The sequence below is a fragment of the Passer montanus genome, unplaced genomic scaffold (genome assembly GCF_014805655.1).
Source record: "Passer montanus isolate IOZ18808 unplaced genomic scaffold, ASM1480565v1 scaffold6, whole genome shotgun sequence".
NCBI lineage: Eukaryota > Metazoa > Chordata > Aves > Passeriformes > Passeridae > Passer > Passer montanus.
Window position 1 is genome coordinate 10,226,541 of NW_024371037.1, and position 24,542 is coordinate 10,251,082.

At 35.2% G+C, this 24,542-nt stretch overlaps 1 protein-coding gene across 7 annotated transcripts in view; it reads right to left on the reverse strand.

Moving 5' to 3' along the window:
• Nucleotides 1–24,542, reverse strand: part of FOXP2 (forkhead box P2) — a 407,162-nt gene that overhangs the window by 107,895 nt on the left and 274,725 nt on the right. For all 7 annotated transcript variants that reach the window (XM_039726874.1, XM_039726869.1, XM_039726875.1 and 4 more), the window contains one exon: nucleotides 15,025–15,114. In XM_039726874.1, coding sequence (XP_039582808.1) covers nucleotides 15,025–15,114 — 90 coding nt within the window. The remainder of the gene's footprint in view (nucleotides 1–15,024; nucleotides 15,115–24,542) is intronic.

Consider the following 24,542-nt stretch of genomic DNA (forward strand, 5'->3'; position numbering starts at 1 on the left):
ATATTGTAGGTTATGATGATTCTTTCTGTGCAGAAAAGAGCATGGCATCTGCCTGAAGCTGTCACATCAAGGAGAGCTGACAATGCTTTTCCAGTTCTAGACTAACAGAATATGTGAGGATCTTAACTCCTAGCAATCAGGAACTGCAGGAAAGACAAATGACAAGCAATCTGGACAATATATAGGACCACTGTAAGCTGTCATGTGAAATAAAAATGGGCACAGAATTAACCAAATTATTTTGAGAATTTTTAACATTAAAGATATGTATATTTAATAAAATAGTAAACTACCATTTAGCTGTAAAAGAAATAAAAAGGAAAAAATATTTTGTAAAGGAGAGACATTTCTACAATGTGAAGCAGAGGCCATGCTGCATAACTCCTGGGAACAATTTATTTTGATACAGATGTCTGGTACTTTCTAGGTGACTTAGCAGGACACTGGACTGGGAAATTTCTTCCTATTCCTTTTTCCCACTGAATATTTAGCCTCTCCAGGCTAGAAAGAAATAAAACAAATTCCATATTTTACCATTATTTATAGGTTGACTGGATGAGACACTGCATCAGCCTTTGCGGAGCATGGTTTTAAGCACACTACGAAACATCTCTGAAGTTGAGTCAAATAACTCAGAAACTCTCTCTGCTGATGTAGCAGAAGAAAATGCAAGCATTCACTGTTTGCTGTAGTCCTACACAACCAGATAGACATGTCAACTAATATTTATATCTTGAGGTACCATATGTGTCACACAAAACTTACAAAAGAAAATAAGAAAGATCAAAGTTAAACAGCTCCTGCACATTAAACCAATGTTTGCACATCCATAATACCTATGTTGGGAAGAAAAGCACCAACTGATGTTAAACATTACTAAAAATCAAGGTTCTGCTAAAGAACAAATAATAAAGTAAAAAATCACATCAAATGTATTTTAAAATAATTCTACTAATGTAATAACATGTAGAAGCTAGATAACATGCCCAACATATTGCAAATCTTTTAACATTGAATTAAAAAACCTGATACGAACATCAAATGATGCAATATGATACCTGCATCAATTTGTTCATCCATCCTCATTTCAAATGCAAAATTGTACTGTGATTTTGAAACTTAAAAAAATTCTTGAAAGCAATCACTGTGGAGTTTGGTACACACACTTTTGCATGAGGGGTATAAAAGCAGTCACTCCTCCTGATGAGGTCTTCAGTTCCCTTCATATTTTTTCACAATGATAAACACTCTTATCAAAGGAAGCGTGGGATGGATGACTACACTAGGGACTGTTGATCAGCAGAAAAACTGGCACAATATTTTATCTAAAATTAGCCTCAATGTAAGAGATGTAAATCATAAATTGCCTCCTAGGAGTAAGATCATACCCTTAATCTTTCATCTATGTCTTACACTTAAGGTGAGCCATTTTGTCATAACCATTTTGCCTCTCTTAGATCTCTCAGAGAGCAGACACATAGACATTAATCTTAGGAATTTGGAAACACAAAATATTTTTTTTAATTACCACCACCTTCTAGTCAATTTCATTGCTGTTTTTGTCAGACCCATAAGAAAATCAGATGGAATACAACTGCTCTCCGTGACACCAAATATATGGAAAATTTACACTGAACAAATAGCTTTTAAATGTATACCTGATATTTAAATTAGGAAAGCAGTATACCCAGAAACAAACAAAGTATCTGAAATACAATAAAAATGCCTCAATTTCATATTGACATAAATATTCTCTCAAGCTAAGTCTGTGTTCTGCCACTAAGTTACTCTTTGTCACATTCTTTTACTACTTATTTAACTTCCTACAAAATTGAAATTCAGCTTGTTTCAGAACAGGACAGTCAATAAGAGAATTTCATTTTGCCTATTTTCATAGCAGCAATTTATATGAGATTATATGTGAACTGTAGCCTATAATAAAGTTAAAATTAGGTTTATAATTTACCTTGATACTGTGTTTCATAGTTGTTTTCACCAACCTAATGGCAGATGATAGACTGACACATCAAAAGAATGGAACGTACTTAAAGAGTTGGGTTGTAGAGGCTTTTTAAAATGCTTCCCTCACTCCTAAGGAATGCAGGCACCATTTCTCTCCTTTTTTTATTGACTGGGTTACTTGTATGGGACTGAAGAGATAAAAGGGATGATCCCTTTTCCTTACAGTGGTAGAGACACTGCATGTAGGACCAGGAATCTGAAGGTCTGGGCTTCACTGCCTGCATGGTCAAAGCTGTAACCTAGATACAAACTCATGGAAGTGCCACGGAACTTCCAATGGAACTGAGGTCGTACCTTTCCTTTTAAAAGGCTCCTGTTTAATCACTTTCAGAGCATGACACATATTAAGCATCTGATTCACTCTGTGGTGTTAGAAAGTGGCTATGCAGCTTGAAATCATTTGAGGGCCCAACTATTTTCCTTGAGCTTAATCATATCAATGCAATCTTTTCACCACCATGGAAAGTAGTTATGGCTAGTAAAATGCATACTGCACCATCCTGATGTCAGCACTGAGTCACAAAGAGAACTGTTAATTAAGAAGTTGAAATGGGAAAGGTTAGATATTTTTAGGGGTTTCCCTCTGAAAAGTATGACTAAGAGCAGTTGTGAGAAGTCCAAAGGACTGTGGTTTGTGAAATGTGAAGTTTGCTGGTGAAACCAAACTCTTCTTGTTCAAGTTCACTTGAATGGTCAAAAGCACATGTTCAGAAGAAAAACATATTGGCTCCTGCTTGAAAAGACAGAAGAATGGCAAACTGAATTAAATGAAATTATCATTTAGCCCACTGGGCTGCTTTTAACAGTGGTCAATACTCTGTGTCCAAAGAAAACAAGCACAGTGGCAGATGAATTTTGAGATGTGTTCCAAAACTTGGATATATGTTGCTTGAAAACCTACATTATCCTTTCAGCTTAATTTTATGTCTTTTATTCCACAAAAAAAGAGAACAATTAGATCCTATGGACCCTCAGAAGAACTACAAGAGCTGGAGGGATGACAAAAGAGCAGAGATATCTTTGGCTCTGTATGGATCATATCTCCTTCTCCTTTGCCAAGGAATATTCAACATTTGAGCCAATGGATTTTGGTATTCCCTTAAAAATGTGAATAATATATACCTACTCCTTGTGCTCACACAGTTGGGCATGAAATATAGTCAGAGATGTACAAGTATAAACTAGCTGCCTGCTGTTCAGTCCCACTTGAATAGGTATGTCAATGATGCATGGCTCTGTGGGTCTCTGTGGTTCTTTTTCCTTCCTTGCACTCTGTTAGTAGTGCCCAAATGCACTGAACGCTCCCTGGGCATCTGATCCACATTAAAATTTTGTACAGTTAATAATACAAGTAGACCCAAATCTCTAACACAAAGCTTTTGTAACTACAGTGGTAAGAAAAATGAAAATAAAAGTTTCATCCTAACAATGAGATCAATACTGAAGATGAAACTTAATGCATTTTAAGTTTAAAACCAGTGGATTTTTGATCATGGACTGCTAGTCTAGCCAAATGTCTAGACCAGTGTTTGTCAAAACCAATGGTTTCTCACTGTTTTTTCTCTCAGAGAGAAAGCAAACGAATTATGATTCTCTAAAAGACACCCTTCTTGTGTACAACACATTTAAAACTAGTAAGTAATAGTGAAACTATGAAGTTTATATGTAATGAAATGAAAATCACAACAATAAATGTCCAAGAATGAAAAGAGGAAGAACAATGTATTCACCATTTTTGTGGCATCATTCCAAAGGCTCTGTGCTAATGATGTGTAAACACCAAAGAAAAGACAAGAAAAATATAAAATGATCTGCAGGGTGAAACAAGAGTTTTCAATGTCTTTTTAGAATTTCTGTTGACAGTTTTACAGGGGAGGGAAAATTTACTTAAATAACAAAGATTCTTCTCTGAAAAAGGCTTCTGCTTATGAGTTCCTCCTAAATTCTTTGTCATTCAAGTAGGTTTAATTGAGAACCAATTTTTGTGTAAATCATGTGGTGCAACAGCATCTCTGATACATTAGATCTCACCCTAACTATAAGAAGGGGTCCTAATACTACTATCACTAAAATTACTTAGACTTTTCATTTTAAAAAGTTAAGTGATTCCACAAATAATAAAGTATTACCAAATCATTTTGTGGGTTTTCATTACACTGGAACTTATTTTAAGGATGATGCCATCACTGTATTCAAACCTTTCTAAATGCACTTCTAGCAAAGTACTATATTTATAGTCAAAAACCTAAAAATATCCCGTAAATCAAACAAATTTAGATAAATATTTTATCTTGAAAATCCAACCCCTATAATCAGTTGGCAGGTTTCACTACCACAATTTACCTTTGCAATGTTACCAAAACCCCAGAGGATTAGGAAATCAGTCTTAACAGCTGCTGATACATCTCTATGGACACTATTATTAAAGCTATTAAGGCTGATACAATTGCGCTTATGTTTCTTAACTACAAATATTCTAAAGAATAATACACAAAGTCATAATTATTTGCTTCTACATGCATGGCTGGAATATTACATTACCCCCCAGCCCAACTACAATGATTGAATACTCACTCAAAAACTCTAACCAACTACTCACCCCCTGGAAAAAAAAAAAACACGAAAAATTTCTAGACTAAACTATTTTTTGGATGCAAAATTAGCATGACTTTTCTTAATGTGGAAAAAAGTCCCCTCTCTCAGTCTCAACTCTGAGACTTATTGGTTCATAGTGTATGCAAGACCTTAAAATGGTTGCAATAATAATGATCTCATAAGTGGGTTGTTAAACTTACTCATTTTATTTTCAGGTACTATGAGACAATCACCTCAACACTATAAACACTCTAAAACATTCTGAAAGTGGGTATTTTTAGAAAAAAAAAATTTCACAAGTTGGTTAGGTTTTTCAATAAATTCTGTCTCTTGTGTCAGTGTATTTGTTGCCATGAAAAGCAAGTTACTTTTAGAATCAATGAATTCCTATTAAAAATGACCGTATTTATTAATTTAGAGGTATTTCTTACAAGTCTTACTGATAATTATGAAGTCAATGTATTTTTGTATCTGACATCCTGAAAAAGTCTTGAATATATTAATTATCAGAAACTACATCTACTTAGATTATGCTAATGAAATTGCTTTATTGTAATCTAACAAATGACGATTAAAATACCCAAAATGGTCATACACTGAAAGTGAATTTAAACAGATGAAAAGTTGTGGATTTAGGATGCTGCCTGAATTTTACTAAATGTCAGTTATTATCTAGTATTCAGTCTTTTCTATTCATACAATAGGACATAAATATGCAGAAAATAAAAATTATTTCTGAAAATATAAAAAAACCTATCATTTTCTCTGAGGTGTTTTAGGTAAATTCCGTAACTTTAAGAAGGCATTAAAATCCCTTTAGAAAACCTTCAATGAGTCTTTACCTTTTTTAAGAAAACAGCAACAACAAAGAATACCACAACACTTCAGAACTAGAAGAGATTTTCTGAGTTCTAGTTTTCGTTTTATTACTCTAATTCACATCACGTAAATCCTCTTCTAAATTGTCAAGCTGTAACTTTAAGCAGACAAAATGTATGTGTGGTGGCTATTGGTTCCAGAGCTTCTACTAGAACAGTGGTCCAGAACTCTGCACAGTGAAAAACTTTTATTTTCCATTTTGCACAGTGAAAAACTTTTATTTTCATTCATGCTTACCTTAGCTGCATGCTACCATGTTTAAAACTCTTTTAAAGAAATATGACAAATATTTCTTCATTCTAAAGTTTGCTTTTTTGACCGAAATTTCACAGAACAATCCCAAGGTTTCAGCCTATTCTGGAGGAAACTTTCTTGTACTTTTACAGCATAAAAATTATCCAGAATTTACACAACCTCACTGTAGGTGTATAGCAAGCATGCCAAGCTATCAGTCACAGTCAGAACAGTGAGATACCTTCAGCCCATGGATATTCAGGGCATCGGTTCTAGAACCCTGAATCTTTCAGAAGAACCCATATGGAGTACATTTCTAACATACCAATAAGCCACCAGAAACTAGGTGGACTGCATATCTCCATTATTCCAGATGATATCCCTAAGATCTCTTTTAAAACTAAAATTTAGTATTTCCCTATTTTAGTTGGAAACATGGTTTTAAATTTAAGATAATATCTTATTTTTCTCACTTATGTTTTATCTCTAGTCATGCATGATCATACAGTGACCAAAACACTGAGCTTCTCTTTTCCTTTTTCATTTAGCTGATAGACATAAGACTAAAAAAAAATTTCTTTGTTCTTAAGCAAATGACTGTATTTTTTTGCTGCATTTTTTAACATTTATTAGAATTTACTTGCTAAATTAAATTTTTGAAAGATATCAATCCTGTGCAACAGCCCAACCCTCTTGTAAACCCTATCTTCCTATTTTGTTTTTCGTGGGTGAAATACATGCCACCTGTTGCTATGGAAGGCTTGGAGTTTGGCATTTTTTCTTCCTTATCTAGAGTATGGGTTCAGTCGTTTCTAATCAAGAGATATTTTTCTGCATACACCAACATCAATCACAATTTGCCTCTGAATTTGCATTGTTAATTCCCCTTCAGATACTATGCCCTTAAAGTGAGGATTTTCACGGTATCCTACACTGTTCTTAAAATAGAAATATTGTTTGGTCTATGATTTCACCCTAAATCTTCTATTAAGAAATATTTTACTTAAATTTGGAGATTTGATTATTCCTAAGCATCAACTCCATAGATATCTGCACACTAAATTACAGCAGCATCAATTTAGAAATCACTTCTGCCAGTACAGAGTTGGTTTTGATATTTTTTTTCTCACGTGTTGGGTTACTGTATTGGTTCTTCTCAATACTGTGGAAGCTATCTTTCCTATTAGACAGAAAGTATATATATTGAACGAATGGATTTACTGTGAATACTTGTGGGAAAATGTCATTCTTCATTTATACTTCAAGTTCTTGGTAAGATCCTTGAAGCATATCAATGTTGCTGAAACACTGTACAGTTCCTTTTGTATATATTATTATTATACAATTGCTTTTCAAAGCTTCACATAATCAAGTAGTAAAGCACTGAAGTAGTGTTTAGTAAATTTTTCACCATTAATCTATTTCATAAGACCTTCATCTGTCTGTCTCAAAAAATATTAGAAGTATAAGAAGGCATAAAAAGACCTAGAACATCAAAGTGGCAATTGTTAACCTCCTTCCACAACAGTATGGGCTGATATGATTCTTCACCAGACTGTGTGATTGCTTTTCCATCAGCACTCATACTTTTCTTCTGTAGCATTACTGCGTACTGTGTGATCATTTGGATAATTTTAACACTTTTTAACACAGTTTTACATGTATACATCCGAAGTGATGGCAAACTAAAATTAACACCTATGTTGATCTTGGCATACATTCAGATTCCTGATTAGCTGGCTCCTCACAACCTCAGTAAAGTCAGCTTGCCTGGTAAAGCAACTGGACAAGTATGACATCATAAAATAAGGTCTAACAATTAGAAAATGTCAAGAAAATAATTCAATTCACAATTAATCTGAAAAGTATGTGAAGAAATCAGCTCAAGGAATACCATGAATGGCCAGGGAGAGAAACTCAAATTTCATGTGCAAAATTGCATATGCTACTATTAACTGAAAAATCTTCATTGTTTAGTCACAGAACTTTTGTTTTGTCCGAAAATGTCCTTGACTTTATAATTCCCTGAAGAAAGAAAAATCTTTGGCTGGGGGGGGGGGGGGGAAAAACAAAAAAAAAAAAGGGGCTTTCCTTAAAAAAAAATGAAAGAAAAATCTTTGGCTGGGGTGGGGGGGTGGTGGGGAAAAACAAAAAAAAAAAGGGACTTTCCTTAACAACAAATTAACTAGAAACAGTTCTGAAATATCTACCCCCATCTAGAGCATTCATAGAATATTTTGTTTAGTTGCTTTTTCTGCTCTGGTGATTTCTAAATCAATGTACACTAATGTGTTTTTCAAATTCAAGAGTATCAGGAGAGCCTTGCTTGAGTGGTGCGTTCCTAAACTGGCATAATTAGGGCCCTGCCTGGGAGCAGACCCATTAATAGAGCTGCACACGGAGTGGGGAACCATTCACACTTTCCCTCTCAGCTCTTCATGAGCTTTTCTGGGCAATGAGCCAGCTGGTAAGAAAATCACGCTGATCCAACCTGTTGCAAGAGCCTGGAGAAGTGGCTCAAGGGAGCCTCCACCTCCCAGCTCTGCAGTGGGACTACTCGCACAGCCCAAGAGGAGCAGTGGCAGCCGTGCGTGTTGGCTGTGCTGGGAGGGACAGCAGGGAGACAGAGCTTTCCAGCTGCTCAAGAAGGCAAATCAATTCTCAGTCATCCTTGGGGATTCCTATAGTTCAGTATATAAAAAACAGTCCACTCATCCCATGGATAGCATTATTTCCCGGTGTCAGACAGACTGCAGATTCTACTGAGGTGGAAGGATGAATTTGCTGATCTGCCATGTAAAAACTGCTCTGAAAAGACCTAGACACTGTCTCTGAAGATTTGTCCTGAATATGCATTAAAAACTGGGCGGTGTGTTCTCCCTCTACTACTAGTTCTCTAGAAGTAGCAGAATCAACGACAGAGAAAGGGGAAAGGAAAGACATTCCAGTGATGCAGGCGATAATTCCTGGACAGTCACAGTAACAGATTGACACATCAGATTCTGCACAGACATGTGTTCAACATTAAAATGCCTCTTGAAATCCCTGATCACATAATAATCCTAATTAGTATTCTGCACATTCAATACCTGTAAACAGAACTTGCATAATACTTCTTCCCTCTGAATCCAAAATATTTTATAATACTACAAGAATGTTGTCAGGATACAGAGGTGATCTCTGCCTCAGCTAGTTGTTTGTGGGTGTTTTGTCTCCACTAGATACAGATGAATCTATTATGTGCTAACTTCTGCAAGAAAAGTGCTAGTTAATTTTTTCCATGTTACAAAGATCACACATAAGGTTAGCTGGAATATTTCATACTCCTGAAAATGACAATAAGAGATAACACCTCAAAGTGATGCACATACACTTTAAACTAAAAAGCAAACCATACTAACTAGTGCCACTTTCTTAGCAGATGTATTTTTTTAATACTGGAATTTTTCAAGAGTAAAATGTGACTTAAACTAAATCTGTTATTAGAAGGTTTTACAGTAACATGGAACATGATACAAAATATGGATTTTCACGAGCAGAAAAGGTTGTCAAAGACAGGATATAAGTCTCTGGAGCAAGTTCTATCCGTATAAGTAAGAACTTCCCAGCAAGTTTGTGATACTGAAAATTCCATTGTAAATGACAGAAACAATGCCCTGAGTTTTTTTTCTTTATTATTGTATTTATACCTCTTCCTTAATAGAAGTCCTGTTTTCTCCTGTGTTCTCATATAAGCTTGAACATGGATATTTCTCCTTTCCCTTCCCCCTACACCTTATGTAAAAATAACTCCTTGCCTTCTTCCCATCTCTTGGGGTTATCCTTGTCTTTAGAGTGGGTATTACTGATGCAAATTTCTGCACGTCAGAGGATAACTGCGTATTCCTCCAAATAGACTTAGGAGGGAAAATGGGACTTATGATTTTCCAGCAGCTATCTTCCAAATTTAATTTACCCCAAGCCTCAATGTTTGCTTATATGTAGGCCACACATTTCCTCTAGAATTATACTCGAGAGGGAGAAAGACTGTTTATCACTACTTCTTCTCTTATACTACATATTATGCATTTGCATCTTTCTATATCAGTGTTTTCTACCATGTACAAAATCCTCCTACTTCTTATGCTTAGCAGCATGCATTAGATAAACAGAAATATGTAACAAGCAGTTTATGAAAAAAAAGTTTTAAAACAGTTAGATTTACTTCTATTTTTGTTCAATGCAATGCAAGGAAAACTCTAAGTTACAACCATACCAGGTTGGGTTTTTTTTCCCCGTTTTTAAAATGGCACTTTTTGACTGATATTAAGCATGCACGGTTGAAGTCAAAGTGCATTAAATCAGAGGATATAATTTAAAAGCAGTGGGGTTTGCTTCTTTTTTCCCACATTCCCTATTTCTCATCTCTCATCAAGTCCTTATATATGTTTAAAAAAAGTAACTAAAGGTTACAATATTAATGATATGTTTGCTTATTTATTATGTGCAATGAATTTTAAACTCAGGCCCATATGAAGATCCAAAGGGAGATGACCAAACTAGGAGAGAGTAAAGCAAGGAGAGTGGGTTAAAAGAGACTGTGAATATATTTTAATGATAAATTTTCATGCTAAATTTTTGCATTTTGAGTGTCTTTAAAGAAAAATGGTTCTTCTGATGGTATTCACCAATGAAATAAAAATTAAGTAATTAAACTTAAGTGTATACATTTCCCAAATTTTATCAAATTATTACACTTCAGTGAAGTGCTTATGCTAAATAAACAAAGCTTACCATAACAACTCAACACTCCATACAGCATGATATTTATACAACTGGCTTGGTACACACTGAGCTTAACCCTTTGATTCCAGGAGTCATGATTCATGACATCCCATTCTCTTACAGAATGCATTTGTACTGATGTTGAAACGATAAATCTCCTAGCCTGAAGGAAAAAATATCTAACCAATTCATTAGATATATTAAACTATGGGGCTGAAGATAATTATCTATTTATTCTCATTGACATAAGGTTCAGTCTGACTCTGTGAAAAAACCTACTCCTTTAGAGACATTACTGGGAATAGAAACAACTAGGCAAATAAATAGAATTATAACTGTGCATATCACCATTCTATGCAGACAACAACAGTATGTGTATCATGGACAGATTAGTCTAAGCATAGAAATTGCCTACCTGGAAGGGAAATAATTGCAATGCTGTACACGAATACCCACCAATGGCAGAAAATTGACAGCATTTACCTTTGGGTTATGCTTGTGCTCTCACAGTTCTTGAAGAACCTCAAGTCTCACTCATGACTGTAAATGTTACATGAAAATAAAGCTGCCAGTATTAAAAGTCATGCTAGATGACACCAGGTTCTTCAGCGGCTCTAAGGACAGTGACTGTCTGCCCTAGGAAAAGGAACTACATGCTCTAAGAGCCAAGGTGACAGTTTTTCCTGTTATGCCTACTACGGAAATTTGGTGATAAGGAGAGAAATCCTTGAAAGCAATTAGTAAGCTTCACTGTGGATTACCATTACAACCAATTCTAAAGAAAAGAAAAATATTCTGAAACAAAAAATGGTACTACAAAAATCTTAATCTTACTACAGCAATATTTTACTGGATGCACAGTAAAACAGTAAATGCTATTATATCATCATATTCAGGTTAACATTACCCTGAACTCTGATCACAAACTCTCCATAGCTATTTTGCAATATGTCATTAATCAATGTATGTACTGATTGGATCCATTCAATTGGTGCACCAGTGTAATGAATGGCATATATAAACATGTTTCAAATACATTTATTCAGATATCTATACATGAAAGTAAAATCACAACCACAATTGGTACTCAAGCTTGTCAAAAGGGATGTTTTTCTTCTTCTGTTTTACATAAGACATGCTAATGGTTATGCCATCTGCAGTGTGAAACCCAGACAAATGTAAATGAAAGTAATAGTAGATCAAGACAAGCGTCTTATCTAAAACTGCAATTTTTGCAGGTATTCTTTTAACTCACAATCTAAATATAAGCCTCCTGTCTCTGAAAATACAGGATAACTACTAGTAAATGTAACTTCTGCACTAGAAACTAAAACAAAAACTTCTGCACTTTTACAGTAGATCACATAGCTTATGGTACATTTGTAAAGGCTTTTCATGAGGATACAAAAGACACAAGTTACTCTAGGAAAATTTCAGCAGTTCCCCTAAAGACATCCCCTCAGTAAAGCACAGTAGAACATGATGACTTACCTAAAACCCTCTTTTTGCAAAGTTGAGGACACAAATTTGAAGGTTTCTTCAATCAGCTTTCAACTTGCTGATTAGCTAGTAGGTGCTGTAAGTCACTAAAATACTTGACGCATTATGAAACAACAAAGAGAACATACATAAAACCACCATATGCTACTTTCCCCCCAAAAAAGATGGCCACTAAAATAATTACTATTTTTTTTCCTCTACGTCTCATGGAACAATAGAATACTTTACATCAAACTACAGAGCACGAGATGCATGGCAAAGCTTACCTAATAGCTACATTTGCTTGCAGATGTGTGAGCTAGTTTTTAAGGTTTTATTGCATTTTTACTAGATTTATAAATCTATTTTAACATATCCACAGTTGCCAATTAGTAAATTGCTCTGAAATGGAGGAAATTAGATATGCACTAATTTAAAAGTATTTTAAAATATTGGGAGAAGTCTGTTTTGTCAATCACAAACACAAGTATTTTTGCCTTATAACCTTCAATTTTGTCTTATAAAGCTTATACAAGTTTAGCAATTTCTACTGCTAGAAGATTTTGACTAAAGTTATCATTAAATTTGCCATAAGAAAATAATAATGCAGTACAATTTTGTGACAGTATTTGGTCAAAGAGGCAACATGATGATCAAAATATGAGTTCCCACTACATGATGAACAATGAATTGTAAGAGACAGAAATAGAAAAGCTCAAAGGACTCACGTCCCATTCACTAAACAACACAATTAAAATGTAGCTTGTGCTCATACCTGCTTTACATAGTATTTGATACATAAAACCAAAGTGTGGGAGCAAATTCCATTTTTCCTCTCCTTTAAAAATGAACCAAATGAAGTGTTCAAGGCCAATAAGAGACACTATGTACACACTGATGATGAAAGAAAAAGTTGGAAACATAAGCAATAAACTAGACTTTAGAGAGCATGAAACAATTCTGAAAATAAAATTATTTGCTTTATTTTCTTCTTCCTGCCTCTCAAGTGTGACTCATAAGATGCTGATGCCTCCTGGGAAACAAGTGATACAGCACCAACACATCAAGCCCTAGCATTTAAAGGGCACCAGGCCATGATTAGTGTTTTAAAATCATGGAAGCACAAGACTCCCTGTCTTCATCATCCTCTGGGTTCTGTGTATGACTTTCTTTGCCTCCAAACATGGTTTTCTAACATTTCAACAATGCCTATGGCAAACAGTGCACCCCCAGACTTCTTTAACATCGAAAAGAAAGTTTATGAATGGGTGGAGAATGTGAAAAGAGAAGTTAGTAGCTCCTGGACCATGCTGGTTTAAAAGGTGGAGGATTAAAGTGAGAAAAAATATGGAAAACGTATATTGGGAAAATACCACTATTCATGCCTGTTTCATATACTTTCCTTATTGCCTGGTGCTGGCCAATTTAGAGACACAACACAGGGCTAGATGGATCTTGTACAGCTCTTATACAAACCATGTTATCTTTCAGAATGAGGAACTAGAAGAATGAAGCACTTTCACAATATTCATTAAATCAATCATTTTCATGGTTCAACCCTTCAAGGTCACTAATTCCACTTTAAGAACTTTAAAAACCCACATAGTTCATAAGCTTCTACCTTTATGGCTACTCTTCTCATGTGCTTTCAGTTCTCATGTGCTTTCAGTGCAGAAGGTATTTGATACAAAGCAAATGTGAATTTGCAACTTTCAGTTCTCATGTGCTTTCTTTCAGTGCAGAAGGTATTTGATACAAAGCAAATGTGAATTTGCATTTACAAAGCAAAGTCAAGGGTAAAGAGCGGGAAGTTGAGAGGCTCTCCGGACTCAGCCTCAGCCAGGAATGGACTACAACTACTCTACAGCAGGATGCCATCATGTCATGCTTTCTTTTTTTCCATTTTCTTTAGTCATATTCCTAAATTCTTGTTTGGTTCTGAGCAAATAAATAAAACCTTAAAAGTGTATTTGAAGAGAGCTGATCAGGATTGTGGAACTGTTTTGCTGTATCCAACACTGCTCTACCAAGTTTCACGAAGAAAAGGAGACAATGTGAATCACATTCAGAAACTGCACAAGTGAACAAATTTCACAACATTTCCCTGGTGGAGAAAAAAAATACATTCTAGTGCCTGGGGTCCTCCATTATGCATGACAAAAACTAGAAATGAGATAAAAACACCCTACTGCATCAGAAAACAGGGGAAGTCTTGAGAGAATAAATGAACACCCAGAAAAATAGATGTGAGGAAGAGAATGGTAGAATTTATACTTTCTTAAATTTCCAGAAGAAAATAAAATTGTCTGCTATAAAATGTAATTCAGCAGTTAAGCACCCATGTTTGGTCTATATACAAGAGAGAGCAAGTTTTGTCAGCAGAATGCAATTTGATATGGAACTTCGCATTAGGAATAAATGATTAACACCTCATAAAAATACCATACTGATAAATAGGAATAAAACTCTCTTTATGTTTTTACTAATGCATTTAAAATAATTATTCAATAGCAGAACTTCTGTTTACTCATTCACAATCTAAAGCCCAACAACACCCTAATGTGACATTTCATGACATATGTTTTTTTCTAAAATGTCAGAAGCAGCTTTCATAATTTCATGCACTTGTGCTGGTAAGTTTCTGAACACTTCTCTGTCACTTAGGTATAGTAACTGTGAGGTATTTAGCTTTTCTCTTTTTTTCACAGATACCATTTTGCTCCTAGTCTTAACATGTTTTTACAATTTAAACCATGTACGTATAAAAATCACATACCAATCTTGTAACATGTCTGTAAAGAATTAATGTACCACAGTTACCGAACTCAGACTTGGTCTCAGACCTTTTAAGCATGTACAGCCACAAAAGGCTTTTGTATCCTACAGTGATTTTCCCTGTGAAGTCAGCAGCAAGAAGCCTGTAGCCAGCAGCATGTGAATATTCACACACACGGCGTTGGGGACAGGCACTGCCACACACCCCTCACGTGTCAGCGAGCTCAGCGCTCTTCCCTGACATTAAGGTCCCAAAAGCAAGGAGACTTTACTAACCTGCAGCGGTCTCTGTTTCTCACTGCCCTTAGGAGATTTCAGTCCACTTGTCTGTTGCTGTAAAAGCAGCTGCCTTGCTGCCTGGAGTGCCTAAAAATAAAAAAAAAAAGAAAAAGAAAAAAAAAAGAAAAAAAAAAAGTAAATAAATTAAACCAATTCCTAGAAAGAAATCAGTTACTCATTGCTAATTTTAGGTAAAAGTCCAAATTAATGAACAAAATCCCCTCCTATTTGATTTGTATTTGCTAGATTTCAGAGTTCAGGGTTGGTTTTTTTTTCATTTGAAACATTAAAAAATATATTCTGAAAGTACATATATAAGACTTCACTAGAATTTATGGATGTACATGAAATCCTGCAGGAAATAAAGTTAATTTGTTTGAAGTGCTTGAAGAGGAAAAATCATAAACTGCATCAATAGCCTCATTTCCACAAGGAACTTGTCTTTGAGTGTTCAACTAAAATGCCCACTCCCTTGCAAATTATCATTCAATTTGCATTTTTGTATTACAATTTGAAGTAAAAGCAAGTAGACTTCAAGTGTTACCAGAAGCTGTAATTAAATTTGACAAATCAACATCAGATTATCTTGAAAGTGAATTAATAAGGATATTCATTGAAGATTAAAAACACTTTTTGTACTTACAATTCAAGGAGAAACCTCTCCTTTGACAAAAAAAAGAGTGCAGTTTTAATGCCAAATAAAAATGAGTGGTTTTAATTTGCATTCTTAGGAACATCAGAGAACAAAGAAATTATTACTCAACCAACCAGATCAGGCTCAGGGATGACAGTATACCAATCAAAACAGAAGATGTTTTCATTTATTTTACATTTTCATTCCAACTCAGCCAAATACAGTTAAACATATGAAATGTAAACAAACATTCTACCTAAGAGAAGAATGCTAATCTATATAATTTTTCCCTATAAAACTATTTGTTAAATGTCAAGTGTTATAAAGTGGTACTTATTTAGAAATTTTTAAAAAAGGCAAAACCAAAAAAACATTATTCAAAACATTTCCACTGAAACTACCTGGAGAACTCATTTTTTCCCCTTAGAAAAATCAGCTCAATAAATAGCAGTTATAGCTTTACAATACATCACAGTATTATTTCTGTTATTAAAACCTACTGTGGATGGAATGTATTGCAACAAATGCCATTTGATCAATGTTCCCTAAAATAATAAAGACTCTCAACTGATAAAGAAAGGTACAATTTTGATTAGCCTCAAATGAGCTGGTTTTTAAGATAGTTTCTAGTATCCATGACAACAGTTGCTTTGACAAGATGTGCATATGGCATTACACTGCCAGCTGGTGTGAACAATGTTTGAACTACTGCATTGAGATGCTGAGCAAACAGAAAAAGTTGCCACGTCTTAACCCTCAGGGAAGGCAGTCATCCCCTGATCAATTATGAAAAGACAGAGAGAGGGCTGCTACAGTCTGGCTCCAAGCAAGTTTTCTGAGAAGGCAGGCAGACATAGAAAACCAAAGTAAACAAAGTGAATGCACTAGTACCATCTCCTAACAACATTGATTTGTCTCCCTATAGAAGGCCCTGGTACAAAGTTTGCAGAGCAGACTTTTAACATTTGGAGACATTCCCACAACAATCCCTGTATTGTTTCATCAAATTCTCAAGTAATTACAGGTCAGCTACACAAAGAGTATACATTCCTCTGAACCTAAGCAATGAGACGCACAGAACTATCTTCTCTCTGCCAAAACTAAGCAAAAGTTAACCTACTTAAAAGTGCACTCGACATGTTTTGTTACCAAGGAACTGGGTGCGTGATCTCTTCTCAACTCACAATTCTTGTGCATATCGTATTTAAAAGTGCACTCGACATATTTTGTTACCAACGAACTACTGGGTGCATGATCTCTTCTCAACTCACAATTCTTGTGCATATCCTAAAGGACAGTACTTGTCTGCCTGAGATCAGAGTTAAATGTATCTGTTGATTTCAGGGGCACCAGGATTTGCTCCCAACTTCTTGTAGTGGTTGAAGCAAAAACAGATTAAAAACAGATTAAAAACGAACACAAGATATGTGGCAAATTCCTATTCCTTAATCTCTAGTGCTCTCCAAAGGGAAAACTTGAATGGAAGCAAGAGAACTACTGCACTCCTGAATTCATGACAGACTGTAGAGGAAAACCAACCTCACCACTTGGGGTGATACTGCCAGGAGAATGAGAGAAGAAATCTGGAGGAAGAGGAAATGGAAAAAAAAACCCAAAACATAAAGACAATAATATTTTATTTTTGCCAGTTGCAGAAATCCTGATCTTCCTCAGCAGCAGTTTCTTCACATCAATACAATAAAACAAGCAAGTAAGCATCTGCTAAATCTGTACGTTTACAGTACTTGAAAATTAGAGAATTATAGTCTGCTGCAGCTTAGATTTAATCTAGACTGATTTCAAATTGTGGCTAACATACTCCTGTGGAATGAGCCTAAGAAAGTATGACTTCCTACAGTTAACTACAAAGAGAATCACACTTCATGAAAAAGCAAGGCAGCACAACAGGATATGCTTGCATAAAAGGCTCTACTACTTAAACTATTTTGATTCATATGTGCTGGTTGGGATATCTCTAAAGGAGTAAAGGCTTATATTTTAATACAGAATGTCTTATAAATGATGACTACCTGAATACTTCAGTGATCTTATTGTGGCAGTTTAGATTATTGTAAACACAGGAGATAGAAGAAGAACAGAAAACAATTTCAAGAGATCAGAGATGATTTAAAACTCATAAGGAGAAATCACTGTCAGCCTTTGTTCTTAGAGCAGCCATCATACAGTATTTTTTTTTCCAAGTGTGCTGCTTAAGTTTACATTTTGCTACACAGTAAACAACCTCTCAGAAACACTGTTAATTTCAAAGCATTATTACTGACATTATTAATAAGTAAAGATCATGAGACTATAAAATATTAGTTCTAAAAATTAATTTGCTGCTATTAAATCTTTGCAAAACAAATTGACAAATTGAAAGTATCTTACAAAATTCGTAGTTTAACATCTACACTTCCAGTAAACACCCATCCCATGTACCATTTATAAATTTCTCTGACAATAACTCGTGATCTAAAAACAGTGTAATGAAGACAAAATAACAGATGCTTATAAATCTGACAAATCAAATTTGAGTCCAACCATAAGTAAAGTGCAGAAAGAACAGATTCTAGGGCACTCAAAACTGTATCTAGTTCCCAAAAGCACTTGTTTCAAATTTAGTAGGAACTTTTTCTTAATTATCTAAATTAGTAAAACTATTAAAAAAATCCAATGTAGACAAAAACAATAAAAAGAACTGAGGATTAGAAATTATTTTCATTACATAAATGAAAATCATTATGATGCTTTAGGTAATGGCTATATAGGAAGGAAAATTTGGGCATATGGTTTCCAGAACTCACTGTGTTTCTAGTAAAATATTTATTGGGAACAGTACTTCTTAATATTTACTACGAAGCCTTGGCATAGCTAAAACACAAGCAGAACAGAAATGAAAATAATTGCATATAACTCACACTATTAAAGTTGATAAATTGCAGTAGACTTGCTGTTTGTTGGCAATATTACTAGGAGATATAACTTCCTTTAATATTGTATTCCAAACCCTTCTGTTTCATCTAAGTGTGATTCAAAATTATTTTTAAAGTTTTACCATTTTCATAAAGTGAAAGCTGTCACCTAAAGATGGTAAGCTTATTACTCTGTTTTTTAGAAATTAAATATATGTGTATTTTTAGGAAACAGATGTCACTCATATCCCTCCTTTAAAACCAGGAATGTTTAACCTATCAGCCTGTTGCATTTGAGACGTTAAAATGAAAAATGACATCTATGCCCATTAATATCGTCAATGTATAAACAGCACAGCGTGACACATTCTTGAGAGCTGAAGGCTACAAAATCTCTCTGAAACATAAATAACAAAGCACTCAGAAGGATATTTGATGTTGATATTCATCTCTGAGAAAAACACTGCTGCCTGGGCTTCTTATGAAAATAGATGCAGCCCAAATGGATCCCCTGTAATTGGTTTCAGATAGTGAGGTCAAAAGAAATATGATACAAGAAACTATTATGTGGAACAGGCGAAACAAGAATGTTTATACAGGCACTCCCTATTTATACTGACAAGAGGTGTATACTCTGCAGATACCAAAACACTTGCCAGAAGTCGACCAGATTCTTTTCTTTCCTAATTCTGAATACCTATTTTATTTTTTCAAATGACTGCATACCCTAACATTCCTGCTGAACATAAAATAAGTTTCTGAACATCCAAGTTTCCAAATGGCTGAATATGTCAAGCAAGAGTCATCTCACTGGTAGCACTATGCAACTGAAACATATCAACATGCTAAGCTGGATTTAAGGCCAAAGACTGCTCTGCACTGGCTGAATAACAAGTTAACCAAATGATTACACAGCTACCTTTATTATAAAAAACACTTCAGGAGAACCTCTGGCCCTTTTTAATCTGCTCAGGGGCTATTCTCTGGCTGGCTCCCAACAAGAATCCCAAAATTATCCACAGTTGTACAAAACCCTCAAAAGATAGTGACTGAAAGACAACATTGTTTAAGTCTTTCTAATACCACTCAAATGACATGGCTAAACCTTTGTCTCTCACTGATTGTGTTTGCCCAGAAAGTTCTGTAATGAATATCAGAGTCAGTCAGCACAGAATCTTATAATCTTTCCAAATGGAGCAGCAAAGCAGCTAGCACTATTCAAAGAATCTTGAATCTAAGACGACCCAACTCCTTTCCAGCAGCAGTCTCTCCAGAAGCCTTGATAGAGAAAGCAAACTCCCATGTTCCCCAGTGAAAAACACTTTTTTCTCTAAGCCACACAAAGCAAATTGAGGACAAATGTGCCACACCGGAAAGCCCACCTGTATGTAACAGAAATCCAAGCCACATAACCTGCCTGATTTTACCCACAAGAGTAAGACTGAACAATTTTTACAGTGTTTGCCTATAGAAGTAGACCAGATAGCTATGGCTGTTGGCGCCAATCTCAAGGAATATATTACCTAAAAAAAACAGATATTCCCTAAGAAGGATTTCAGTCAATTAATCCAACATTGGACTACGCCAATACTCATGCAAAAACAAGATTTTTCTGTTTTCTAAATTTAGATTAGGGTGCCTTGCCCAGCAGTAGAACACAACCCTGAAAAAGAACCAAATGTTTGAAACTGTATTATGCTCCAGAAGAAGAGGCAATAGTCTTCGACATGGTGTTACAATCCCAAGTACCCCTACCACCGAGCTGCTAGACAGGAGGACAAGTGCTAGTGCCCACCAAATGTAGCATTAAACCCAGCCCTAAGGGTGGGATTAAGTGAACACTGAATGTGTTTGAAAATATCTGCTACATTAACACTACAGGAATTTGTGCAAATGATTGCCTGGCTTGCATTTGTGCAAATGATTGCTTGGATCCCCAGGCTGCCCAGCTTTTCCAAGGCTGGGAAAATTCTTCATTTTTTTCAGGACAGCAACTCTTCATGCTTGCAGAATTTCAAAATACAACAGCAAAGCACATTGAGGGTTGCGGGCAAGTAGAAAAAGACATTCTGGATCACAGTTTAACTTACATACTTACATTCCTCAAGTGTTTCAACTCAGAAAACATCAGAATATCTCTGGATATGGCTCTTATTTCCTTGGACTAAAAGCACTTTGCTGTTGGTTGGTTGTTTAGCAGCAAGGGTGATGGTGTGTGTGTGTGTGTGGCTTGTTTTCTTAGGCTGATACTGCCAGTTTCACTATACTGAGGCTCTGATTTTGATTTGGATTTGTGGTCTTCCCTGCAACACAAATGCCAGTAGAAGAAATGATCCTCAATCTACCTGAGCTTCTGTTCTATCCTGATGTTACACAGGATTCATTTTCAGTTGAAGAGAAAAAGTAACAGTAATAAAGTGATAAATGCAACATGAAGTCTTATAATGCTGTTTAATAAAAGGAAATTAATCACATAATTTTCATAAACCTATTTTCAAACAGCAATCTATCAGAGAGAAATTATGCATCTGTAGTTATTGACCTTTCATTTCACCATGACTGATTTGTAATTAGACTAGTTTTGTGAAAAATAATAGTTAATTACCAGATTTTTTTCACTCTAATTGTTTTGGCTTTTTTTTGTTGTTGTTATTGTTGTTTGGTTGCGGGTTTTTCTGTTTAGTGTCTTCCTTTTTTTTCCTGTGTGAAGGATGCTAAATAAATACAGGGCACTAGGAATTAGCAGTTTACATATTTCATTTTATAAAACCAATTTAGCTTCTCTCTCTATAACCCAGTTTAATAGATTCTAAAGACTTCTGCAAAAACAACTCTTTAATTTTCCCTGCCCATTATTTGACTGACCAAGAACGAGAAACAAAACACCCGTAACAGTTACATGCTTCAATTCCTGGCAGCATTAGCAGGAATGTCTTCCCTGTAGCCATAGACTGCATTGGTCATTAGGGCTCCATGTCAGACCACGCTTAACATGGTGCCTGACAGCAAATCCAAATGCTTCCTCCAAAGTTCAAACCAGCTGAAGAATGCAAATATCAAGGGTTAGGAGCTCACAACACCAAAGTTGTGCTTGAACCTGACAATCTCCTTTCTTTCATCCCACATGCCTGAAGATAACTTTCCTTTTGTACACACAGAAGTAAACAATCTACTCTTACTTCTTTCATACTCCTTACATTATACAGTGACTAACTGAATTTATTAGATTAAAAAAAAATCCAACAAAATAGTGCACACTGTTAAAAAGTCAGCAATCCAAATATTCTGACACCAGTATAGTCTTCCATGGGATATAATTTTCAAAAGACTGGGACATGTAATAGTTAAACAGGAGAGCTAATCTCTTAGTTCTATATGAAAAAAATGTGACAATGGTGGCACGTACCAAATTTCCACATGAAAACTGGTATGATCTATTTCCAATGAAAATCTGCTGATATAAAAAAGCTATTTAAGTGTTCAGGCAAAGAAAAAAAATCAATGCAGCTCTCACATGTGTGAAGGCAAAAATAAAAAAATCCTTAATATAATTATAAGTTTATATAATATTAGGCATGTAGGTAGAACACATACATAGGATTTGAAAGGAGTTGGTTAAAAAAACCATCTTCTTTCAAGTTTGCCCACTGTAGACATTTCCTTATTGGCTGTGAAACCTACTTTCAATTAATGCAGTCAGAAACAAAGCAGTGTTGACTTAGGTAGAATAACAGATGATTTGATAATTTATAAATAAGAAAGGAACTGATGCAAGTTAAATCAAGGGCAGCCCCATGTGTATTAAGAACAAAATTTGGAGCAACTTTGGGAGTGGAAAGAAACAGAGTATCAAAGGAAGCATTGCAACTGTCCAAAGGTTGTTAGAAGGTAAGAATTTTAAGAGATAGAAATCTGAAAGGAAATTTTAAAATTAAAGACACTGAATTAAACATGGAGATTATTAATCAAATTATTAACAAAAAATCATCACTAAGACATAAACTAAAGCAAGAAGTGAGGTAGATACAAACCAGAAGGAAGTATGCACTCCAACACTTTGTTCTGGCCAACAGCAAGATTCCCAGAATAGAACCACAAGTCTGAGAGGACAGATCTGAGGACTGATTAATTTTGTTAAGCAATACAGAGAGGTAAAATAACATGTGAAGAACAAATGCCAAAACAATTTTACCCTAAAATAGCCCTAGCCATTTAGAAGTCAGAATGAAATATGTCCATCTTTACAATTTATTTTCAACTAAATTACATTCTGTACTCACTGGCAAAGGAGTGCTGACACCAAGTATCAGAAGCAAAGATTCCTCATTGGGAAGAGATACCCTCTTTGCAAGCTGGTAACCAAAACTACCCATCAAAGAAAATGGAGCTACATGGTACCAAAATTAAATAAAATTACAGTAATTGTACTAATCGAACTCTCTCAGCCAATCCAAGTGTAAGAAATTACATATCCATTGAAGAGCCACTGATTGAAAGGGCTCCAAATATCTGAATGATAACAATTTGATTTACCACTGCCCCTACAAATCCATATCCAGACGAATGAGAGAGACTGTAACCATGAAAGGAAATATTATCAGGATGGTCATATCAAGCTTTTAGTGTATGGGAGGAAGACACAAAAGCCATTACTGAAATATCCAGTTGACTATCAGTGGAGAAGAAAAAGGTCATGACTGGGTTTCACATCTGATATAAGAAATTTAAATGATGTTTTAAATAGTTTTAATAGTTCTAATTATTGACTTTTAGTTCTTACAAGAGCATAATTTAAAGAAATCTTAAATTTAATACATCTAGCTGTGGTGAAAACCATGCACTGAAGACATAAAAAAAATGCTGTCATATTATTATGATAAAAGCAACTGGGATATAAAAATAGAAGTGCAAAACTGATATTTTCTCTACTTCCCTCAAACTTCTAAAGACTCAGTTAGTGAAATATACCCAGCTTGGGACACAATGGTTCAAAGAGATGGATCATTTTACCAGTAGCCAGATAAGAATGGTAATAACGATGTCAATGAGAATATCCAACATATGGGATGTCAGAAGTCAGGAATAAACACCAACCCTAAAGAGGTAACAGGCATCAGCAAGTTCTTGCACAGAACAAATTAATTGTATTCCATGGGAAACATGAGCAAAAATGGCCTTAAATAGAATCCAGGGAGACTCAATTAAATTTAAGAAGAAACTTTCCAATGGTAGAGTAGTGGAGGAGTAAAATAAATTGTGTACATGCTGCAAAATCATTATCCCTGAACCTGTTCAAGAAGCATCTTAAGGAACAGTTAAGTGCACCGGTTCTGCTCTGGGACACAGAAGATTTTTTAGAAGTGTCTCACAGCCCTGTTTTATTTGATTGTGTGGCTCCTGTGAAAGCATGCCAAGTTCGGATTACTGTGATGTCTAACACCTTGCTACATTTCAAATAACACCATGTTCTCATAAACTGAGTATCATGAAGCTCCAGCATGGTTTGTTTCCATGGTGAGCTAACAGCAGAGGATCAGCAAGAGCTGCACATACAGAGTTGCTCTTTGGAATTTTGCGACCTTACATGACCACTTTTGTGTTTATGAGACTATCCTTGAAATTTTGGACTGAACAGAGAAATAGTGTATACAGAACAGGAGATGGCTTAGAAATAAATGCTCTGTGCCCTTACTGCAGTCAAAGCCTCTGATCAAGATTCTTGTGTCCTCACCTCCAAGTATGGACACAACAGCAGCAAAAACCAAGACTTTCTTGTTATTACAATTCTTGCTAGAAACAACAGAGATGTGTGGCTGAAATGGAGAACTAAGAAGAAGAGAGAAAAATAAGGCAAGAATGAGGGTCCAAAGCACCACTAGATCAACTTAAGTCAGACATCTTCACAAATGAAAAAAAAGCACAAACAAATTGATCCATTTTTTGCCATGTTTTTAATGAACTAATTTGAT